The 17,209-nt window shown below is 40.8% G+C and overlaps 2 protein-coding genes across 2 annotated transcripts; both read left to right on the top strand.

The window, feature by feature from the left end:
* Positions 1-49: 49 nt before the first annotated feature.
* LOC105695724 (sodium-dependent dopamine transporter) lies at positions 50-14,455 on the top strand. The gene is made up of 13 exons (XM_012417558.1): positions 50-164; positions 279-619; positions 2,518-2,703; positions 7,157-7,291; positions 8,053-8,365; positions 8,438-8,576; positions 8,661-8,795; positions 9,320-9,423; positions 9,528-9,765; positions 9,968-10,096; positions 10,218-10,418; positions 10,619-10,786; positions 11,004-14,455. Exons 3-13 carry the CDS (start codon positions 2,529-2,531, stop codon positions 11,211-11,213), a joined length of 1,947 nt encoding a protein of 648 aa, XP_012272981.1. The 5' UTR covers positions 50-164; positions 279-619; positions 2,518-2,528; the 3' UTR covers positions 11,214-14,455.
* Positions 14,456-14,648: 193 nt separating this feature from the next.
* LOC105695433 (ankyrin repeat and MYND domain-containing protein 2) lies at positions 14,649-17,209 on the top strand. Its single transcript, XM_012416972.1, has 3 exons — positions 14,649-14,849; positions 15,143-15,520; positions 15,602-17,209. The coding sequence occupies exons 1-3, from the start codon at positions 14,649-14,651 to the stop codon at positions 16,163-16,165; spliced, it is 1,143 nt and encodes a 380-aa protein (XP_012272395.1). The 3' UTR covers positions 16,166-17,209.

The raw sequence follows: 17,209 nt of genomic DNA, 5'->3' as shown, positions 1-17,209 counted from the left end.
TATACGTCAGCGAAGGCGCGCTCCTTTGCCACTCGCTCCGTCAAGCTTTCGCGCCGAGGTTCGATGGCGTCGGTCGTTAGAAATTTCGTGCCCTCGGGAGAATCCATCGGCAATTCGAGAACCTAAGATCTATCTCCGTTTCACTGAACCCACTCCTAGAATAGGTACCTAGAAAGCGTTAAAATCAAATCCCCGTCACGCGTTCTCCTTATCGTCTCTTTGCCAAAATTGAAGACCATCGATCAATCCGATACGGGTTAATTTTCTTTTCTTTTCAGTAAGGAAAGGGAGCCGATTCTGAAGATAATAATACCGCTTAGAAGGGAGGAGGACCTTTTTAATGTTCTTGGTCGGTGCCGCTAACTTCGATTCTCTCACTGAGTCGTCACGTGACGTCGGGTAGGGGATTGGATTTAAGGCAGGATCTCTCTTTATCGACCGAGCGGGAAATCGTACTCGAAGGTGGGCATGGGTCTGACGGATACCAGTTTCGAACTACTTCTGACTCTGTGGCGGGTTTTGGGCACGGGAGTCCTCTGGACCTGCGGCCTCTCGCAGTGCAGTGGTGCCTGGACCGGCCGCGACACCGCCAGCCTCGGCCATTAGCTCTTCTCTACTGGTAAGTGTCTCTTTTAATACATGAAGGCTCAATCATTTTCCTTCTTCATAATCTCGTCCCCATTTTTCCCCCATTACGTCTGCAAAAATAAAAAGAAACCCAAAGTTCTTCGCTCAGAAAATTGCTTTCCTTATTGACGAGGTGCGGAAAATATTCTAATTGTTATTTCGGATTGTTAAGAATAATTTCAGAGTTTGGATTTTGGTACTCGGGATTCTGATAAGAAATTGATGGAAAGAATTCATCGCGTGTTCGGTTAGTCGTAGGGGTCGTATTACAGATATTTCATTTTTTTCTCGAAGGAGTTCTATTTATATCTCGGAAGAGGAACACGTTAATTAAGAAGAGAAACTGAGAACTTTTAATTGGTACGATGTGAATGCACTGGTGATGAAAGCAACGTTAAAAAGTGTCGCAACTAGGATATTAATTATACATAGTCGCGGTAATGGAGATTTCCGCATTATTGGTACCTCTTATGGGAAAAGCGTAACGCGCGATAGGAATTCCAACAGTTCAATTGATCTACGGCTCTTCTTTAAGAATGTTTCAGAAATTCGTTTCCTCGTATACCGCGATCCATCAATCTGCCAACTCTTCTCTGGGAGCTGTACGACGGCAGTAAACAGAATTATTAAAGCAACAAGTGTTTCCACTTTAAAAACCACATGCCTGTCCGAGGCCAGGGAAAGTAAATGAAGTTTTCATGAAGTCGAATAAATTCATTGTAAAATCGAATCATGTCCGCATACCGTTAATACGAGTCCAAGTTAATGACGGAAAGCTCTTAAATATCTATACCTAACGAAAGAAAAATGTAAAACACGTAAATTCGGTTTAAACGGTACTAAAGATAATTTTCATTCGGGGGCTGTACCTTTGAGCAGGAGAGAGATCGCCTAATAATAATTTATTTACGGGAAGGTACGTTAAAAATCAAGGTGTAGTATTTTTTTTTCCTTGCCCTAAGAGGCGTGTCGGCGCATATTGGGCAATAATAATGAAGCTTTCTCTATAAATGCCGATCGTGCACGTGACAGAAAACCCCTCGTCGAGCCCCCTCGAGTGGGGCGGTCTCGTCGCCTTTGAAATAATGCCGATTTGACCGATGCCCGTCACGGGACACAATGAGCTCGTTACGAGAGGATGCGGATATATATATACGTACCCCGTATATACAAATACACGTTTATACCTGTACATACGTATATATATGCGTACACCCAGGTATACATGGATATATCAGAGGAGGTGCGAGGCCTCCAGAGGTGGAGGAGCGTTGACGCGATAAGGGCTATCCATAACTCGTCGACATCGAATTACACACATACGGCGTTAGCTCGCGAGTTTTTTTCATCGGGCGAGGTTTATCGACGGATCAGATTTGCGGGGATTTTCGCGAACCATGGGAAGTCGAAAAGATGCCGCGAAGAGCAGTCCGCGAGCTCGGCGTCTCTTTGCCCTCCTCCCTTTTGATCGCTTTTTACGCGGTGGGACATCTCCTCTGAGGTAAAAAATACCGAGGATGGTCCTTTTCCGAAGAGTCGGCGGAAAAACACCGCGGCGCTTTTGATATTTTAATTTTAGATAATAACTTGCAGACCGGCGACAAGAAGATGACTGATATTTGGACAGGGGTTGTTGACCGAAGTGAATAAAAATGAATGTCGAAACTAGGTTCATAATGATAAGGGAATGTGATTCCCTGAAATTACCCAAATGCCATCAAAGGATTTTGTTCAATGAACCAACTTTCTTTCCGGCGATGAATTTTTTATATCTAATAATGAATGTTTGTTGGAAACGGATCGCGGAAATGCCGTCGAAGGTGGTGATGAGATAAGAAATGCCTAGTGCTGATCGATTTTTGATATCTAATAAATATTTCTCGGCAACAGGGACCGCGGGGATGCCATCGAAGGTGGTCAAGACGACGACCCCTGCCGGGGTCGACGGCGACGGTGACGGCGAGAGAAGAGAGACCTGGTCCGGGAAAGTGGACTTCCTCCTGTCCGTCATTGGATTCGCCGTCGATCTTGCCAATGTCTGGAGATTCCCTTACCTGTGCTACAAGAACGGGGGAGGTGAGTCGTTGATATCGATCGTTCTTAGTGACCATTAAAGTCACCCGGTGATCAAGCAGAGAAGAAATGGCGATTGACCAAATCGTTCCGAATGACGTTCCACGTGGTCATTAAAGTTTTCGTAAAAAGCGCAGGCAAAAGGAAAATCACCTGCGGTTCTCAGGGAAAAGTGCGCCCTGATTTTCAGTCTCACCGACGAGAGCACTTTTCAAAAGCTGAGGTAACCTCGTCCGCGCGTTCATAACCATGGGCCATTATTTCAATCCGGCCGAGGTGATGGAACGCGAGTAATATACTCTCGTAAGGTAATATGGCATTAACTAGAGGACTAATTGGCATTTCCCTGGCAGAAAATGACCTCCCTGGATTTGGCACGTTCGAAGTTCCATGCCGGAGCGGGAAATACAAAGTACAACCTCGATCGACCTGAGAAGATTTTTTATGAAGTTTTACATGGATTAGGGAAGGATTCGCTCGAGTAGATCGAACTTTCCCAGAGTTCAGTGAATCCGATTGATTTATGCCAGGTTTCGAATTTTATTCATTTATTTAGTGGTTTTCATTGTAGTTTTGAGGTACTGCAGTCGGTCAGTGGGACGATCATCCGTCGTAGATGTTGTCGAGGGATCCGACGAATTCCGCGTCGACGGAACCGTCGACGGGGAGGATGTCGATGCCATTAGTCCTCTATCAAGGCACGCAGGAATGTGATTAGGGCTCGCTGTTAGTGATACAGAAGCTTCTCAAAAGCGGCTGCTAACCTAGTTAAACGCGAGAGGCCGCGCGGCCCGACGCCATTAGGATGGGAAAGATCGGTCGCTAATTTCCAATTACCTCGATTAATGACAATTTCCCATTCGGCGCGGCTCTTTCCGCGCTTAACAACTTCCGGCCGATGTCCGACGAAGAGCCGAGAAATCCGGAAAAGTTAGGATAAATGCCTTCGGCAGTTTCAGAGGCGAGGAAAAATGAACACAAGGAAACAATCCCGAGTTTTTATCAAATCGTGTTGATCTATCGATCGGTATTCGATACGTCATACGCCGTACCGAGTCATACCGATCGGCTTCCGCAACAGTGATAAATGTACAATCTGAAATTGTTAATCGATAGATTTAGTAATAATAGAGGTATGTAAGATTAATTGAGGAAAAGTCACAGCTTATGGATCGCTCGGTGGGTTTATTTCGGAAATCGGGAAAGATTTCGCATTAAATGCCTTCGGTAGCTCTCGGTACAGGAAAAAAGAGCCCGAGGAGGTAATCTCGAGTTTCCATCGACAGAATCTCTTTCGTCATGCGTGAATACTAGCAGCCACGATAAATATGCAATCTTGAGTCATCGAGCCATAAACTTGGCAATAAGAATAAATGAATGGTTAATAAAGGGCACTACGTGTAAATCGTATATTTCGGAAATTGGAAAAGATACGAAATTAAATCGACGGAATCTTTGGTCGCACTGGAATACTCATAAACGAGATAAATATGCAGTATTGAATTATTAAGCCGTAGACTACTCAATAAAAACAAGTGTTAGTCAATAAAGGACTCCATGCCGGAGTTATTCAACAGATGGGAATATTGCCTATCGCATGCATAATTATCCAATCGATTATAATCATTCTTACATTAGAAGGAAAACACTGTTAGCGGATCCATTTGTTGGGATTATGTAAATATAAACCACAGTACACGGTAATGGTCACCTTTTCTACGTGTTGCAGTTACGTCAATACTCCCACGTGATGACAATTATGAATGCTTTTATGACCCCATTCTAACATGGCCTTTGTGGTAACATTTTTTTATTCTCTTAGAAACAATGGTAATACACTGACAAATAAGTTTCGTAAGGTAGATTTCAACCGCGATTACGTATTAACGGGGTCGATTACTATTTTTCATTATTTATTCTGGCGATACTTTGAGCCTTAATAAATTGTTAATGATGAATCCGAACGTCGTGGAGTGATTTCCTGTGTTATGAAAATGGTGGACAAGCGAGAGGAAATAGCCAAAGATATGGGGAATCTCTTTGCAGTCTTCAATGCAATGGCACTCGTAATTTCCTCCTAGTCTTGTGGATCTGTTTACGGGGCCGTTTAACCCTTTTACCTTTTCTTAGAGAAAATTAATAGGAAATGTGCTCCGAGAGAGGATGGCCTTCGGGAAACAAGATCCTGATCATACATCGAGTTCTTGCATATGCTTATTTATTCTTGGTTATCATAACATTGCTTTAATCATATTAAATGATAATGCTACACGAATTTCAGGAAATAATATGTTCATATAACTAAAGGCGCTGGTCTTTAGTATTATTTAACGAGAACTTCTCTTTTTATCTTTTTCTTTTCTCAACGTACCATTTTACCGAATGGAATAAGAGGATACAGTAGGAAAGATGGAATCGAGGCCGACAACTCGAAAGACGAATTAATCAAGTCAGACAATATCCCTCGTAATGCGATTATGTCAATGCGCCTCCATGGATATGATAAAGACAAAGACCTTAGATAGTATCCTTTCCTAGGGTAGCTTCTGGCCGAGGTCCTGACAGGACGAAAAGCCCAGGGATGAGAAAGAGAAGGAAGAAGAGAGAGATGACCTGTTGATCCACGAGAATCCGTCAGATTATCCCCATTCCCGAAGAAATCCTTCAACTTGAGTTCCGGCATTTTTTTTCTTTTTTTTTTGCTCCATTTTTCGTCTAATCTTTTAACGGGAAAAAGCGCGATCTAAAGTGAGGAACGTGTAGAAATAATTAGGAAGATATCTGATTGCACGTTCGAAATATTAAAAAAAATATATATATATATTTATGAGATGAGTAGGTGCGTATTTATTTTTATATTTAATGAACTCCGTCTCGGGAATAAATGTTCTTAATTTCGAAAACCTCGAGAACTTCGTTCTTGGCCACAATTTCTGGGATTAAATGGATTTTCCGAAACGTTCCGGGAAAAGGGGCAGAGCGTTTCGCAAGCGATCTCGTTGCTGGAGTGTTCATTCGGGAAATTAATTAGCAATTATGCTCACCAGACCTCCGCCGACACTTCATCTCTCCAATTTCCCTTTTCCCTAATCCAAGTCATTTCCACTTGCCTTGTACTTAATTTTTTTGTCATTATTACTCAGTTCGTGTACCGCATTTGTAGGTGTAAATGGACTGAATATATTATATATAGTCTTCTATCGTCGGTATATCATTGTACTGTAGATAATTAGAAAGCCCGATTAATTTCTTCTTATTATTGAATTTATGTACCGTATTTTCTTTTATAGAATATGCACTGAATATATAAATTGTCTTCTACCGTCGACATTTTATCGCGAGCCATCGTACGTACATTAGTTTCAATGACGTAATATTAAATTGCACGGGGAAATTTTGAAAGTTCACAATTGGATTTCGACGCTTAAAAGCATTCCGTGCTCTAAATATTCCGAAATTCGCTCTCGTGGTCTTTGTCCCCACCTTCTCCCCTATTCGTCCATCTATCCATCCATCTATCCGCCTACGTAGCAATTCGCTCACCTCGCTTTCGGACTCATTTTTACGAATTTCACCCATCTGAGATGATTTTTTTTTCTCACCAAACGAAAACACAATTTCCCCTCTCTTATCTACTTCCTTTTGTCGGTGAGTGCCGCTTCCTAAACGATGACAAAAATTCATGAAGAGCTCCTTACGAACTCTTAAAAAATGGCCACGCGTTAAAGCCGAGCTCTCGGTCCTCCTTTTTCGTTCTTCTCTTCTCGACTTTTCCTGCCCGTTCCACCCTGGGCTTCCTCATCCCATTTCCAGTCGACAAGTAGAGCTCAAACCTTTTGCAGTCGCACAATTACCACCCTCTCCGCCTCACAATAGGTTCTTGCCACGAGACTTTCAACTTTTCGCGACTTTTGAGCACCCCTAAAGGGACAATCGAGATTTTACTCGATTAATCCCCCTCTGTTCGAAAAGCGTGGAACACGGGTCGCATTTAAAATAAAAAAGAGAGAGCATACATTTTTTGAACCGAGGAGAAAATTCTTTAACCTGTAAAATTCGGAAGGAAGTTTGGGTCCTCCTTCTCTCTTTCCTCCTAATATCTAAACTCAAAAATAATCTCATTTCGATACCTAAAAATACACATTAAATCTAAATTTATGTTTTGAAAAAAAAAAGGTTATCGAAAGAAGGATTCCTGGAAAAAAAAACATGGAAAGTTTCGAAAAATGAGTTCTGTAGGTATTTCAAAAATTCATTCGATAACTCTTATAAAATCCTCTGTAATTAATGAAATACGTATTTAAGGATGGCAAGTGTTATTTTTTTAAATATCATATTTAAATTTCACGTTTTCTCGAATTGTCCCGTATTTTTTTTTTTTCTTTATTCTACTGCGGTGACTCGACGCGCGAAGATTGGTTAATGAAATCTTCGTGATCTCTCTTTTGTGTTTTAGGTGCATTTCTGGTGCCGTACTGCGTGATGCTAGTAGTCGGTGGAATTCCCTTGTTCTACATGGAACTTGCTCTTGGCCAGTTCAACCGGAAAGGTGCCATTACATGCTGGGGACGTCTGGTTCCGCTTCTCAAAGGTGCGGTCCAATTTTGATTTCCCTGAAACGGAATATGGAAATTTCGTTAGCAGGCCGAGCTAATACTAAATAATTAATAAAGCGAAATTAGAGCACGTTATTGCCCTATTTATGGGGTCGTCTTCCGCTCGGAGGATGTCGAGTGACCAAATCCAAAGGCGACCTCGTAACGAAATGCACCACTTTATTGGACACTTCCCTCAGAAATCCCTGCAGCTCGGAGGCGCGATAATATATTATTTTTATGATATCACCGAGCCAAGGGGCATTGGTATTCCAGGGGCAGGACAGTGCCACTCGCTTTTCACTCTTTCCCTCTTTCCCCTGATTCCTGGCCGCTTTTTATCCCCCTCTTTTATCCCCGCCTCTTGGCCTCTTAAAGACAGTTCCTTGGTCCGGCCACTTTCCGTGATACCTATCTACAGCCGATTGCATAAATGGTTCAGATATATTTTTCACTTCTGAACCTCGAAAATGTACAGTTTATCATATGGAAAAATTATCAGAGGAATATATGATACGTATTATATATATGTGCATACGTACTGTAAGTACTTTAAAGCACGGAAAGAGCAAGGTTGCGAGCCTAAGACCTCGGCGAAGTACCATTTCCTGCAATTTTCGATTTTTCTCACGACTGCCTCTGAAGTATCCGAAATATCGGGAAATCATCCAACTAATGTCACGACGATGTTCGCCTTTAACCTAGTAAATATATCTTTATTCGGTTCAGCAAGGTCCCTTTTCTCTTTTCTTTCCAGGAATCGGATATGCAGTGGCCTTGATCGCGTTCTACGTCGACTTCTATTACAACGTGATCATAGCCTGGGCACTTCGGTACTTCTTTGCCTCCTTTTCGAGTATGTTACCCTGGACGACGTGCGACAATCCTTGGAACACTCCTCTCTGCCGGGAATTCGACGTGAACGTTTCCTACATCGATGACTTCCCCGATCCGGAGATCGATTCCTGGTCAAACGTCTCGACGAGTTTTCGGAACGGTGTCGTCAATGCATCCTTGGAGGATTATGGAAACAGCACGATATATACCAGCGCCGCGCAGGAATACTTCAAGTAATTTCCCGTGTACATTCATTATGAACTTGTTAACAAGGACTTTAATTACGACCGTCTTGAATTTCAAAGCCGGGCCATCCTGGAGCTGCACCAGAGCGCTGGACTGCATGACTTGGGAGCCATCAAGTGGGACATTGCCTTGTGCCTCCTCATAGTCTACCTCATCTGTTACTTCTCCTTATGGAAAGGAATTTCCACCTCGGGAAAAGTGAGAATCTATCGTTAGAGCTCAATTTAAAATCCAAGTACACGTGGTGAGTGAAATTTTATTCCCCATTCTGCCTTCTTCCAGGTGGTGTGGTTCACCGCCCTGTTTCCGTATGCGGTTCTCCTGATTTTACTCGTACGTGGAGTGACATTGCCCGGAAGTGGCGAAGGCATCCGCTATTACCTGAGGCCGAACTTCACCGCCATCACGAAGGCGGAGGTAAGTCGGAGGAAATGTTGAAACGAGGAAAATTGGGGAATTTCCCAGCTAGTAACAGGTACCGAGATCGAGCGCTCCAAAGGGAAGCCCTCGAGAATGTCCTTTCCAGGCGAAAGCACCCTCGTGGTAATGCATCGTGCGATCAAATATGGCGGAAAAGTAAAAGGAGGGGTAAAAGGAAAGCGTGGCAGGAGGAAGAAAAAAGTGGGACTGGCGTGCCCGAGCGAAAATGGAAACTCTGTGTAGCTGTCATAATAGCCATTAGAGATGTCGGTCGCTCGTATCCTCAACCCTCTCGGCAGCTCGCACGTGGAATGCATTTTCCCCTGTGATCTTGGACACGCGGGGACCTCGTACAGGATGTGACATTAACTGCTGGACATTTTATCCGAGAACTACGAGCCTTCCACCGTGCACGATTCGACCATTCCCAGTCATGTCCTTTGACTTCAAGCCCCCCGATTTCCTCGCTCAGTCGTTTAACTTTAATTCCTGTATGTATTTCTCCGTATCACTGTTATCAGGTGTGGGTGGATGCCGCTACGCAGGTCTTCTTTTCCCTTGGCCCAGGATTTGGCGTACTCTTGGCCTACGCGAGTTACAATAAGTATCACAACAACGTTTACAAGTAAGTCTGATGTGAATTTTGTGATATTAAGTATTTCTTCGTACTTAAGTCTTCTTGTATTTTTGCGCTCATGTGATTGTATTCTTTTTTTTTTTTTCTTTAAGGGATGCCTTGCTGACTAGCTTGATAAACAGTGCGACTTCGTTCGTGGCCGGTTTCGTGATATTCTCGGTTTTGGGGTACATGGCACGAGCCAGTGGAAAATCCATTCAAGACGTGGCCACGGAAGGTCCAGGGTTGGTCTTCATCGTTTACCCTGCAGCGATTGCAACAATGCCAGGATCTATATTTTGGGCTTTGATTTTCTTCATGATGTTACTGACCCTTGGTCTGGACAGCTCGGTAGGAATATATTTTAACGTTCTTAAGCCCTTGCAACAACTAAAGCTCACATATATAATATTTTCCACTTTTAGAGATTTAATTTATATCAGAAGTATTTTCTATCTCTTTAAACGCGATAGGCGTCTTCGGGCGTCATAACCTGGTGCGGGTACAAAGAGCATTCATTTTCATTTATCTCTGCTCTTCTTCTTTCTGATAGTTCGGAGGATCCGAGGCAATCATCACGGCGCTAAGTGACGAGTTCCCGATTATTGGCAACAATCGCGAAATCTTTGTCGCCTGCCTTTTCACGCTCTATTTCCTCGTGGGACTTGCATCTTGCTCTCAGGTAAGTTGAAAGAGAACGGAATCAGATATCTACTTGTGCTTTTTATCCGAGGATACATTATGTAGAAAGTTAACATTGAAATACTGTATAGTGATTGAGCCTACGAATTTATTCATTCCAGGGAGGTTTTTATTTTTTCCATCTCTTGGATCGTTACGCTGCTGGTTATTCGATGCTATTTGCTGTCCTGGCGGAAGCTATCGCAATTAGTTGGATCTATGGAGCTGATCGTTTCTGCGCCGACATTAAAGACATGATTGGTTTCTCACCCGGCCTTTATTGGCGAGTCTGCTGGAAATTCGTCGCCCCCATATTCATCATGGTACGCTTGTTTCTGTATTTCCATAACTTTTGCATACAATTTCTCCGTAGAATTGACCTGAATTAAGATTCATGCAGTACGGGGCATTCAAAGCTACGATTGTCGGATTAATCTCAGCCAATTAGGGCGTTTAACTGATGCAGAGTACAATTCCTCGTTTCCTTGTTAATGTAAATTCTTACTTCGTGTCTGGTATCTAGTTCATCATAGTCTATGGGTTGATGGGGTACGAGCCGTTGACGTACGAAGACTACGAGTATCCTGTGTGGGCCAATGTCCTCGGTTGGCTCATTGCATCCTCCTCCATTGCCATGATTCCTGGAGTAGCTATCTACAAAATCATCACGACGCCTGGAACATTTGTACAGGTCAATGATTAATTTTAATAATACCCATTTAAGATCAACGGACCAAAGGATCAGAAGACCATGACATACATTCACATGATATCTTCTTTAAGAATGATATCGACAGAGATAATTCAATTTTTCTTACGATAAGTGCACGAAACAATAAAAATACCAATAATTCGCGTACCTAATGGACAATTAAATTGAACTTGGGCATTTAACTTCGATTTTCCAGAGGATGAAAATTTTGACGACACCTTGGAGAGACACTCAGCAACGGGCTACGTTCTCTTCCGTGGCGAACGGTGCTGTGAGGAGGAGTTTCCTCGCAGGGGAAGGCTTCGATGTCACAACGGCAGAGGAAGAAATGACGAAGGAGCAGACGGAGGTCATGATCCAGCCCTGTGAAGAAATCAATGGAGATCCTCCTCCTGAACCCGTGTAGGACAATACCGTAGTAATCCTGCACGGTGCTCGGTTCCAAGTTTACCTTTGTTAGCGTAAACCAAATCCGTAGCTTCGTCTTTACGAATTCTACGCTCTGCCGGGGTTTGTTACAGAAATTAACGCGAGATCGTCTTCTTACGGAAAGACTGAAGTGCGGTAGGACTGGTTGTGTGATTTTGCCTTTAAGTGGTAGAATGTTGAGCCTTTTCGTTTTTTTTCTTCCCTGAAAACGTGATGATGTTCATGTCACCTCATTGCATTTCATTACAAGAATTGTGAATCTAATAATAGGCGAGAATTATTCATGATTGGACATTCATCCTACATCCGTGAGTTTCTATAAGCAAGAATGTGTATAAGAAAGCTGGCAGATGTGGTTACTTGTATGTGTCCTATTATGAGCCGTCGTTAAAGCGTGAAATATTTATAACAAGGGGTTTACAAAAAACGTGCAAAGTCTAACGGTCAGAATCTGCCATTTTTATTGCGAGGAACAATATTTAACAGTGATGTAATAGAACTTTTATGTCACTGCGGTAATACGACCAAGTAAAGATGCAAAGGGCTCAGCGAAATTGTGAAAAATAACGACAATTTCGCTGCGAGGTATGATGTGCACTTTTTATTCGGGACAACTCTTTGGAAAAGTACTTATTCACGTTTTCTTCGATGCCACGTATCATTTTTATTTTTCTATTGTGGATAAATAGCTGCCTTTTATAAATTAATTACAGAGACTTATACTGTCTTAATGACATTATATCTTCCTTTTTTGAACATTTGCTAAAATTTCTCTGTAAATAATCCGAAGCTAGTTAAACCATTTGTAGCTTCTTATGAAACAATACTCGATTGACGGGCCATTTCGGTGAAATGAATGATAATTATTGATGTAAAGGAGACTTTTCGTAAGGTATATTACATTTAAGAGAAAAAGGGCGTCGCCGCTTTTACTCAGAAGGGAAATCTTGAGAGGGCGAAATGTAGGTCAAGGCTTTAGTAGAAATGTAGTTAAATATCTCTTAAGCTTCACAGAGTGCAAGCCGGATCTTGTATTCTGGAGAGATCTTTTTTAGATTTTATTCATCACTTATATCCCCTTCAATATCGTCCATAAAGAATTTCAGCGGGACTTTTTGTACCTAATGACATATTCCACCGTACTTGCATTTCTTAGCATCTGGTGTTTAACAATGTTTGCAAAAATCTGACTTATTCCAACGAAATTCGTCGTGAATATTTCCTAACGAGAGATATTTATCTACCATTAATATTTATTGAACAATGATTTATCCATTGCTTTGTGTATACAAAATCAACGGGTTTACGATTCCTTTGATTTTATCCCTTGACGTTGTTATACAAAGGTATTCGCTGTTAGACTATTATATTTTATAAGAAAGGACAGATTTATTTCCCGTTCTGCAGAAGTAGGAAATACTATTTAAGATGTTACGCTTTGTTAAGGATAAGAAATTGTAATGTGTAAGTGGGCGTTACTCTCGAACGAGGGCCGACAGTTTAGAACCAAATACCTGATGTTTACTATACAAGAGATATAGTAATCTGCTCGTCTTGATAGTACCTTATAAGACTATAAATTCATAAATTGGGCGAAGCGGATATAATATGGACTACACTCAATTGTCACGCTTTCCCAAAAAACAATGCTATAACGCGACACGTAATTCACGCTATACGTAAATTACCTGTAAACCAACTCGATCGACGAATTAATTGAAACGGCGATAAACCCATGAAAGTAAATCGAGATCAAAATGAAAAGTCGAAGCGAGACTGGCCATGATCGTTGCACATAGTGCAATAAATAGACGCGGCGTAATTCGACCTTTTCGACAGATCAGGATTGCAATAATAATACTAGCAGGGACAATAGCGATTAAGTAATTCGTAAGGCCTCTGTAACTCGTGCGATTACCATTCGTTCGCTTTAAAAGACGATGTAAGTACGGTATGTCGTAAATCGCAGGAAGAGAATCTGTAAACATATCCGAGAGAAAATCGGAAATGGTAATACATTCGACCAAACACCAGTAACTTAAGCAACGTTTCCACGTAACTTAGATTAATATTATTTATTAATTATTTCACGGGCGCTAATGCGGAGTTTAATTTTAATTTCAGTATTATTTTCAATTATTTAAGCATTAAGACGTGTGAGAGAATGTGTCTCTGTTGGTCACACACGGACTCAAGGGTATTCTCAGAATTTCTATTGAGAAGACTTTAGTCTGTAGGTGTGGAAATATGATATATATATAATAATTAATTATGAGCATTCATACGCGGTACCGTACTACCTCTATATGCAATTGCGAATGTTCATACAAATCATGCCGTGAGTCTTGCAGCCATATTCACGATCGCGTGATTAGACGAATGTTCGCGTTCCGTATGATAAGAATTTAGAAAATGTTACGAATCAAAATTTAGATTACGAGGAGAAGGATAAGTTCCCGTAGAAGAATTATACCGTGCTTTGAAATATTATCTCCCGAATAGTCAGATTGTCTAGAAAAATTATTTTTCTTTAGTCTTATGGTCTACCATGATATATTATAAATTAAGTCTATGTTTATCGAAACGAAAGAACAGTTTAACAGGAATTTTAGATGTAAATTTTCCACGTGCATTTAATTTGCGTCCCTAAAGTTGTTTAACTGTGTACTAAAAGACAAAAGTTAAATGGGTTAAAAACTGTCACTACTGAGTAAGAAATCCCTCCCGATGATTGTGCAGTAGAGTCATTGGCGTAATTGTAGAGAGCGATAGTTTGTAGATATTGTTGTTAAATAAGTTATATACATATATATATATATTTTGTACATCGCATCTGAGCTGCGGCCACAGCCATAGGTAGCAGCTCAGGCCTTGTTGATAATAATAGGTGATAATTGATGCCAAGTTAACGAATCCCAGTCTGGTAGGCAAATTATAAGTACTCCGTTTGACGGATATTTGCATAAACATTCTACGTCGGAAGTCATTCATACTGCGATCTGAATTCTCGGTGGCCATGCACCTCCAAGAGCCATATTGGACGCGCATCCACTGAGAAGAATAAATAATTATTTTATATTAAAATTCTTTATAACCATTGATGTTATTATTAAATTATTATTAGCGCTCAATTCCGGCGCCATTGATTTCGATTTTGTAGAGTACGGCCAAGATGTAACCATCGTTTTGAATCGAATAAAATTTGTTTGTTTAATGAAACTGCTGCTTCGACGGAGAGTAACCGAGTTATATTTTTACTATGTACTTGGAACATTCATTATAAATAAATTCATGCTTCGTATGTTTAAATAGGGGGCTCTGAAGATCATACATTTTGAATTTCGCGCGGTATGCATCACGGTCAATCCAGAAGTTTCGATTAATCGACACCGGTCGGCATTGTATGTACAACATGGCGTCGGACGATGAAAAGCTGTTGGCCCTCCAAAAGGAGATTTTTACGAAAATTTACAATGATAAGGTGACAGAACTGAAAACATTATTGGGGGCGAACAAGATCAAGGTTGATTTCATCGACGAGAATGAATTGAGTCCTCTGCAGCACGCCTGCTACAGAGGTAACACCGAAATAGCACAGATGCTCATAGATCAGGTAGGTTAGGTCCGATATGTCGATGTTATTCTTACTGTTGATGGCACAATTTCCCTTAAAAATGTGTGCCGAAGTAAACGCAATATTCCATCAAAACTACGGAATCTGAGATGTTTATGTTATAAAATTTAAGATATTCGATTTTTAATATACATGTTTCTCATGAAATGTTATAAGTCCATCGGGAATATTTTTTGCATCTTGATTTAATGAAAGCTAAGCACAATATGCCTATTGGATGAAATAAATGATGTGTTCACATGTATTGGGTGTAATGAGGGCATTATTTACAGGGCGCGGACGTAAATATGTGTCTGCACGAACATGCTTATACTGCTCTCCATTTTGCTGCATTAAGTGGCAATGCCGATCTTTGTCATTTGTTAATGTCACACAATGCCAAAATTACTGCAGTTAATGACGTTGGACGCACACCGGCGCAATTAGCTGCCTTTGTTGGGAATTACAATTGTGTGGCAACTATAAATAATTTCATACCGAAAGCTGATATAGATTATTATATCAAACCACAAGGACTACAGACTGAGCCACTACTTCCACCTCATTTAGCAGACTCGTTTCATAAGTTCATAATGCAAGGGAACGTTCATCCTGTACGTGTAGCATTAAACTTGCAAAGATGTCCTGGACTTTTGGAGAATCTTCCCAAGGTATTTTATCAATTAATAAAGCATTTACTTATATATTATTTTATATAAAAATATATGCACTTCATTTATTAACTCGTTTAGGTGCAGAAAGTATTGGAAACAATGCGATACCGAGAGATGACTCGTGGAGTGGAAACAAATGAAATAATGGCATTTAAATATCACTACCTCAGTTGCGTAGTTGCCGAAGTAATAAAATGTCAGAAACACCAAGAAGCACTGAAAGCTGAGAAAAAGTCTGATCCTGTTGAGTTACTAGTCAGAAAATTTTTGAAGTGTAGCAAAAGTGATGGCAATCCTGAGTATCAAGAAAGTTTCTTGCGTGAATCCGTGCGTGAGTTTCCCTTTAGGGAAAGCACAATTTTTAGACAGATGGTAGCAACTCTGGCCAGTAACGATCCACCGTCGGCTGTATCGGTGGTATCAGCTGCGATCAATGGTCAAAGAGGTTTTACCGATAATCTTCAGATTTGTATAACTTGTGGTGAAGAGAAAGCCACAAAGAAATGTAGTAAATGTAAGGCGGTACAATATTGCGACAGAGAGTGCCAAAGGTTGCACTGGTTTATGCATAAGAAAGCATGTGCTAGGCCAGTTGGCCAAACTTCTGGTGGTATAAAAGTGACTGAGACAGACAAGATTTAAATTGGTAATGCAGTTAGCACAAGATTACAACATTTTGCGGTCAATTTGGACGTGTGATCGCCTTGTAAAAAGGAGTCGTTCAATCAATTGTCGCACATCTGGATGCTCTGTACCTCTACTTGGCTCTGCACTTATTTATTTTCTGTAAATAACCAATTCCCATATGTGCGATCATGGCTGCAAGAGCCATGACATTGGTGCTTGAAAAAGATTTCATCAGTTCGTAATTTCGTCCTTTTTAAACAAAAATGGATTGCAAGAGTACAATTTATATCAAGCATTAGTGCAGTCATACATGTCATTTAATTTGGAATGAATGAATGGAAATTCTCGAGAAAAGTATTATAATTCAACGCCATGAAATATTGTTGTAACGTAGTCACTGATGTAAGGAAAAATGGGAGTGGTCATCGAAAGCAGCCAGTTAGTTTATTGTGATATCAGTATCTCGATGAATTAAGTTTTATAATACTGCTTTTGGTGTTGACCATCTTTTAAAACAATCCATAGATAGGGTATAAGAATATGGATTTTAAAAATAAGCGATACTCTAATGAAACAGTAATTGATCTGCAAGTATTTTCCGGTGAAATGCAATTCATTTCTTAATGTTCACCAGCCAATTGCCAAAGTAAAAGGTGCTAATCTTTAGCATCTTCAGGAAATAGACTTTTATATGACGGCATGTGACGTAACATCAAAACCCACGCAACAGTGCTGACAATTAGTCCAATGTAAGGACGAATGTCCGTATCGAATGATCTCTGTACGATAACATTATTTTTGAGTACTTTTTATGTGCTTCTGATTTTTTACCATTCGATTCCAAACAGTCTGTGCATTTTGCAACCAGTACATCCCCCTGGAGCATCCTATTATCAGTGTACTCACCCATGTGGTTGTAATATCATTGTAATGCAATCGTGTACATTTGTACTTAGTCGAAAGTAACTCTTTTATTCCCAGTCTAGGAGTTGTTGGGCGAGTCTTCGTGGACCTCGTAGAGGCAATGATTCTAAATAAAAGTACATTAACATCAACGTC

Source organism: Orussus abietinus, unplaced genomic scaffold, assembly GCF_000612105.2.
Source record: "Orussus abietinus isolate OABI.00-Male unplaced genomic scaffold, Oabi_2.0 scaffold4, whole genome shotgun sequence".
Classification (NCBI taxonomy): Eukaryota; Metazoa; Arthropoda; class Insecta; order Hymenoptera; family Orussidae; genus Orussus; species Orussus abietinus.
This window is presented reverse-complemented; position numbering and strand designations above follow the sequence as displayed.

Bases quoted from the DNA above. Each gene is read 5' to 3' on its own strand.
- LOC105695724 (XM_012417558.1), top strand. From the start codon at position 2,529: ATGCCATCGAAGGTGGTCAAGACGACGACCCCTGCCGGGGTCGACGGC. The intron at 9,766-9,967 runs GTAGGAATATAT...TCTTTCTGATAG, and splicing joins CCCTTGGTCTGGACAGCTCG to TTCGGAGGATCCGAGGCAAT. The intron at 10,787-11,003 runs GTCAATGATTAA...TCGATTTTCCAG, and splicing joins CGCCTGGAACATTTGTACAG to AGGATGAAAATTTTGACGAC.
- LOC105695433 (XM_012416972.1), top strand. From the start codon at position 14,649: ATGGCGTCGGACGATGAAAAGCTGTTGGCCCTCCAAAAGGAGATTTTT. The intron at 14,850-15,142 runs GTAGGTTAGGTC...CATTATTTACAG, and splicing joins CACAGATGCTCATAGATCAG to GGCGCGGACGTAAATATGTG. The intron at 15,521-15,601 runs GTATTTTATCAA...TAACTCGTTTAG, and splicing joins TTTTGGAGAATCTTCCCAAG to GTGCAGAAAGTATTGGAAAC.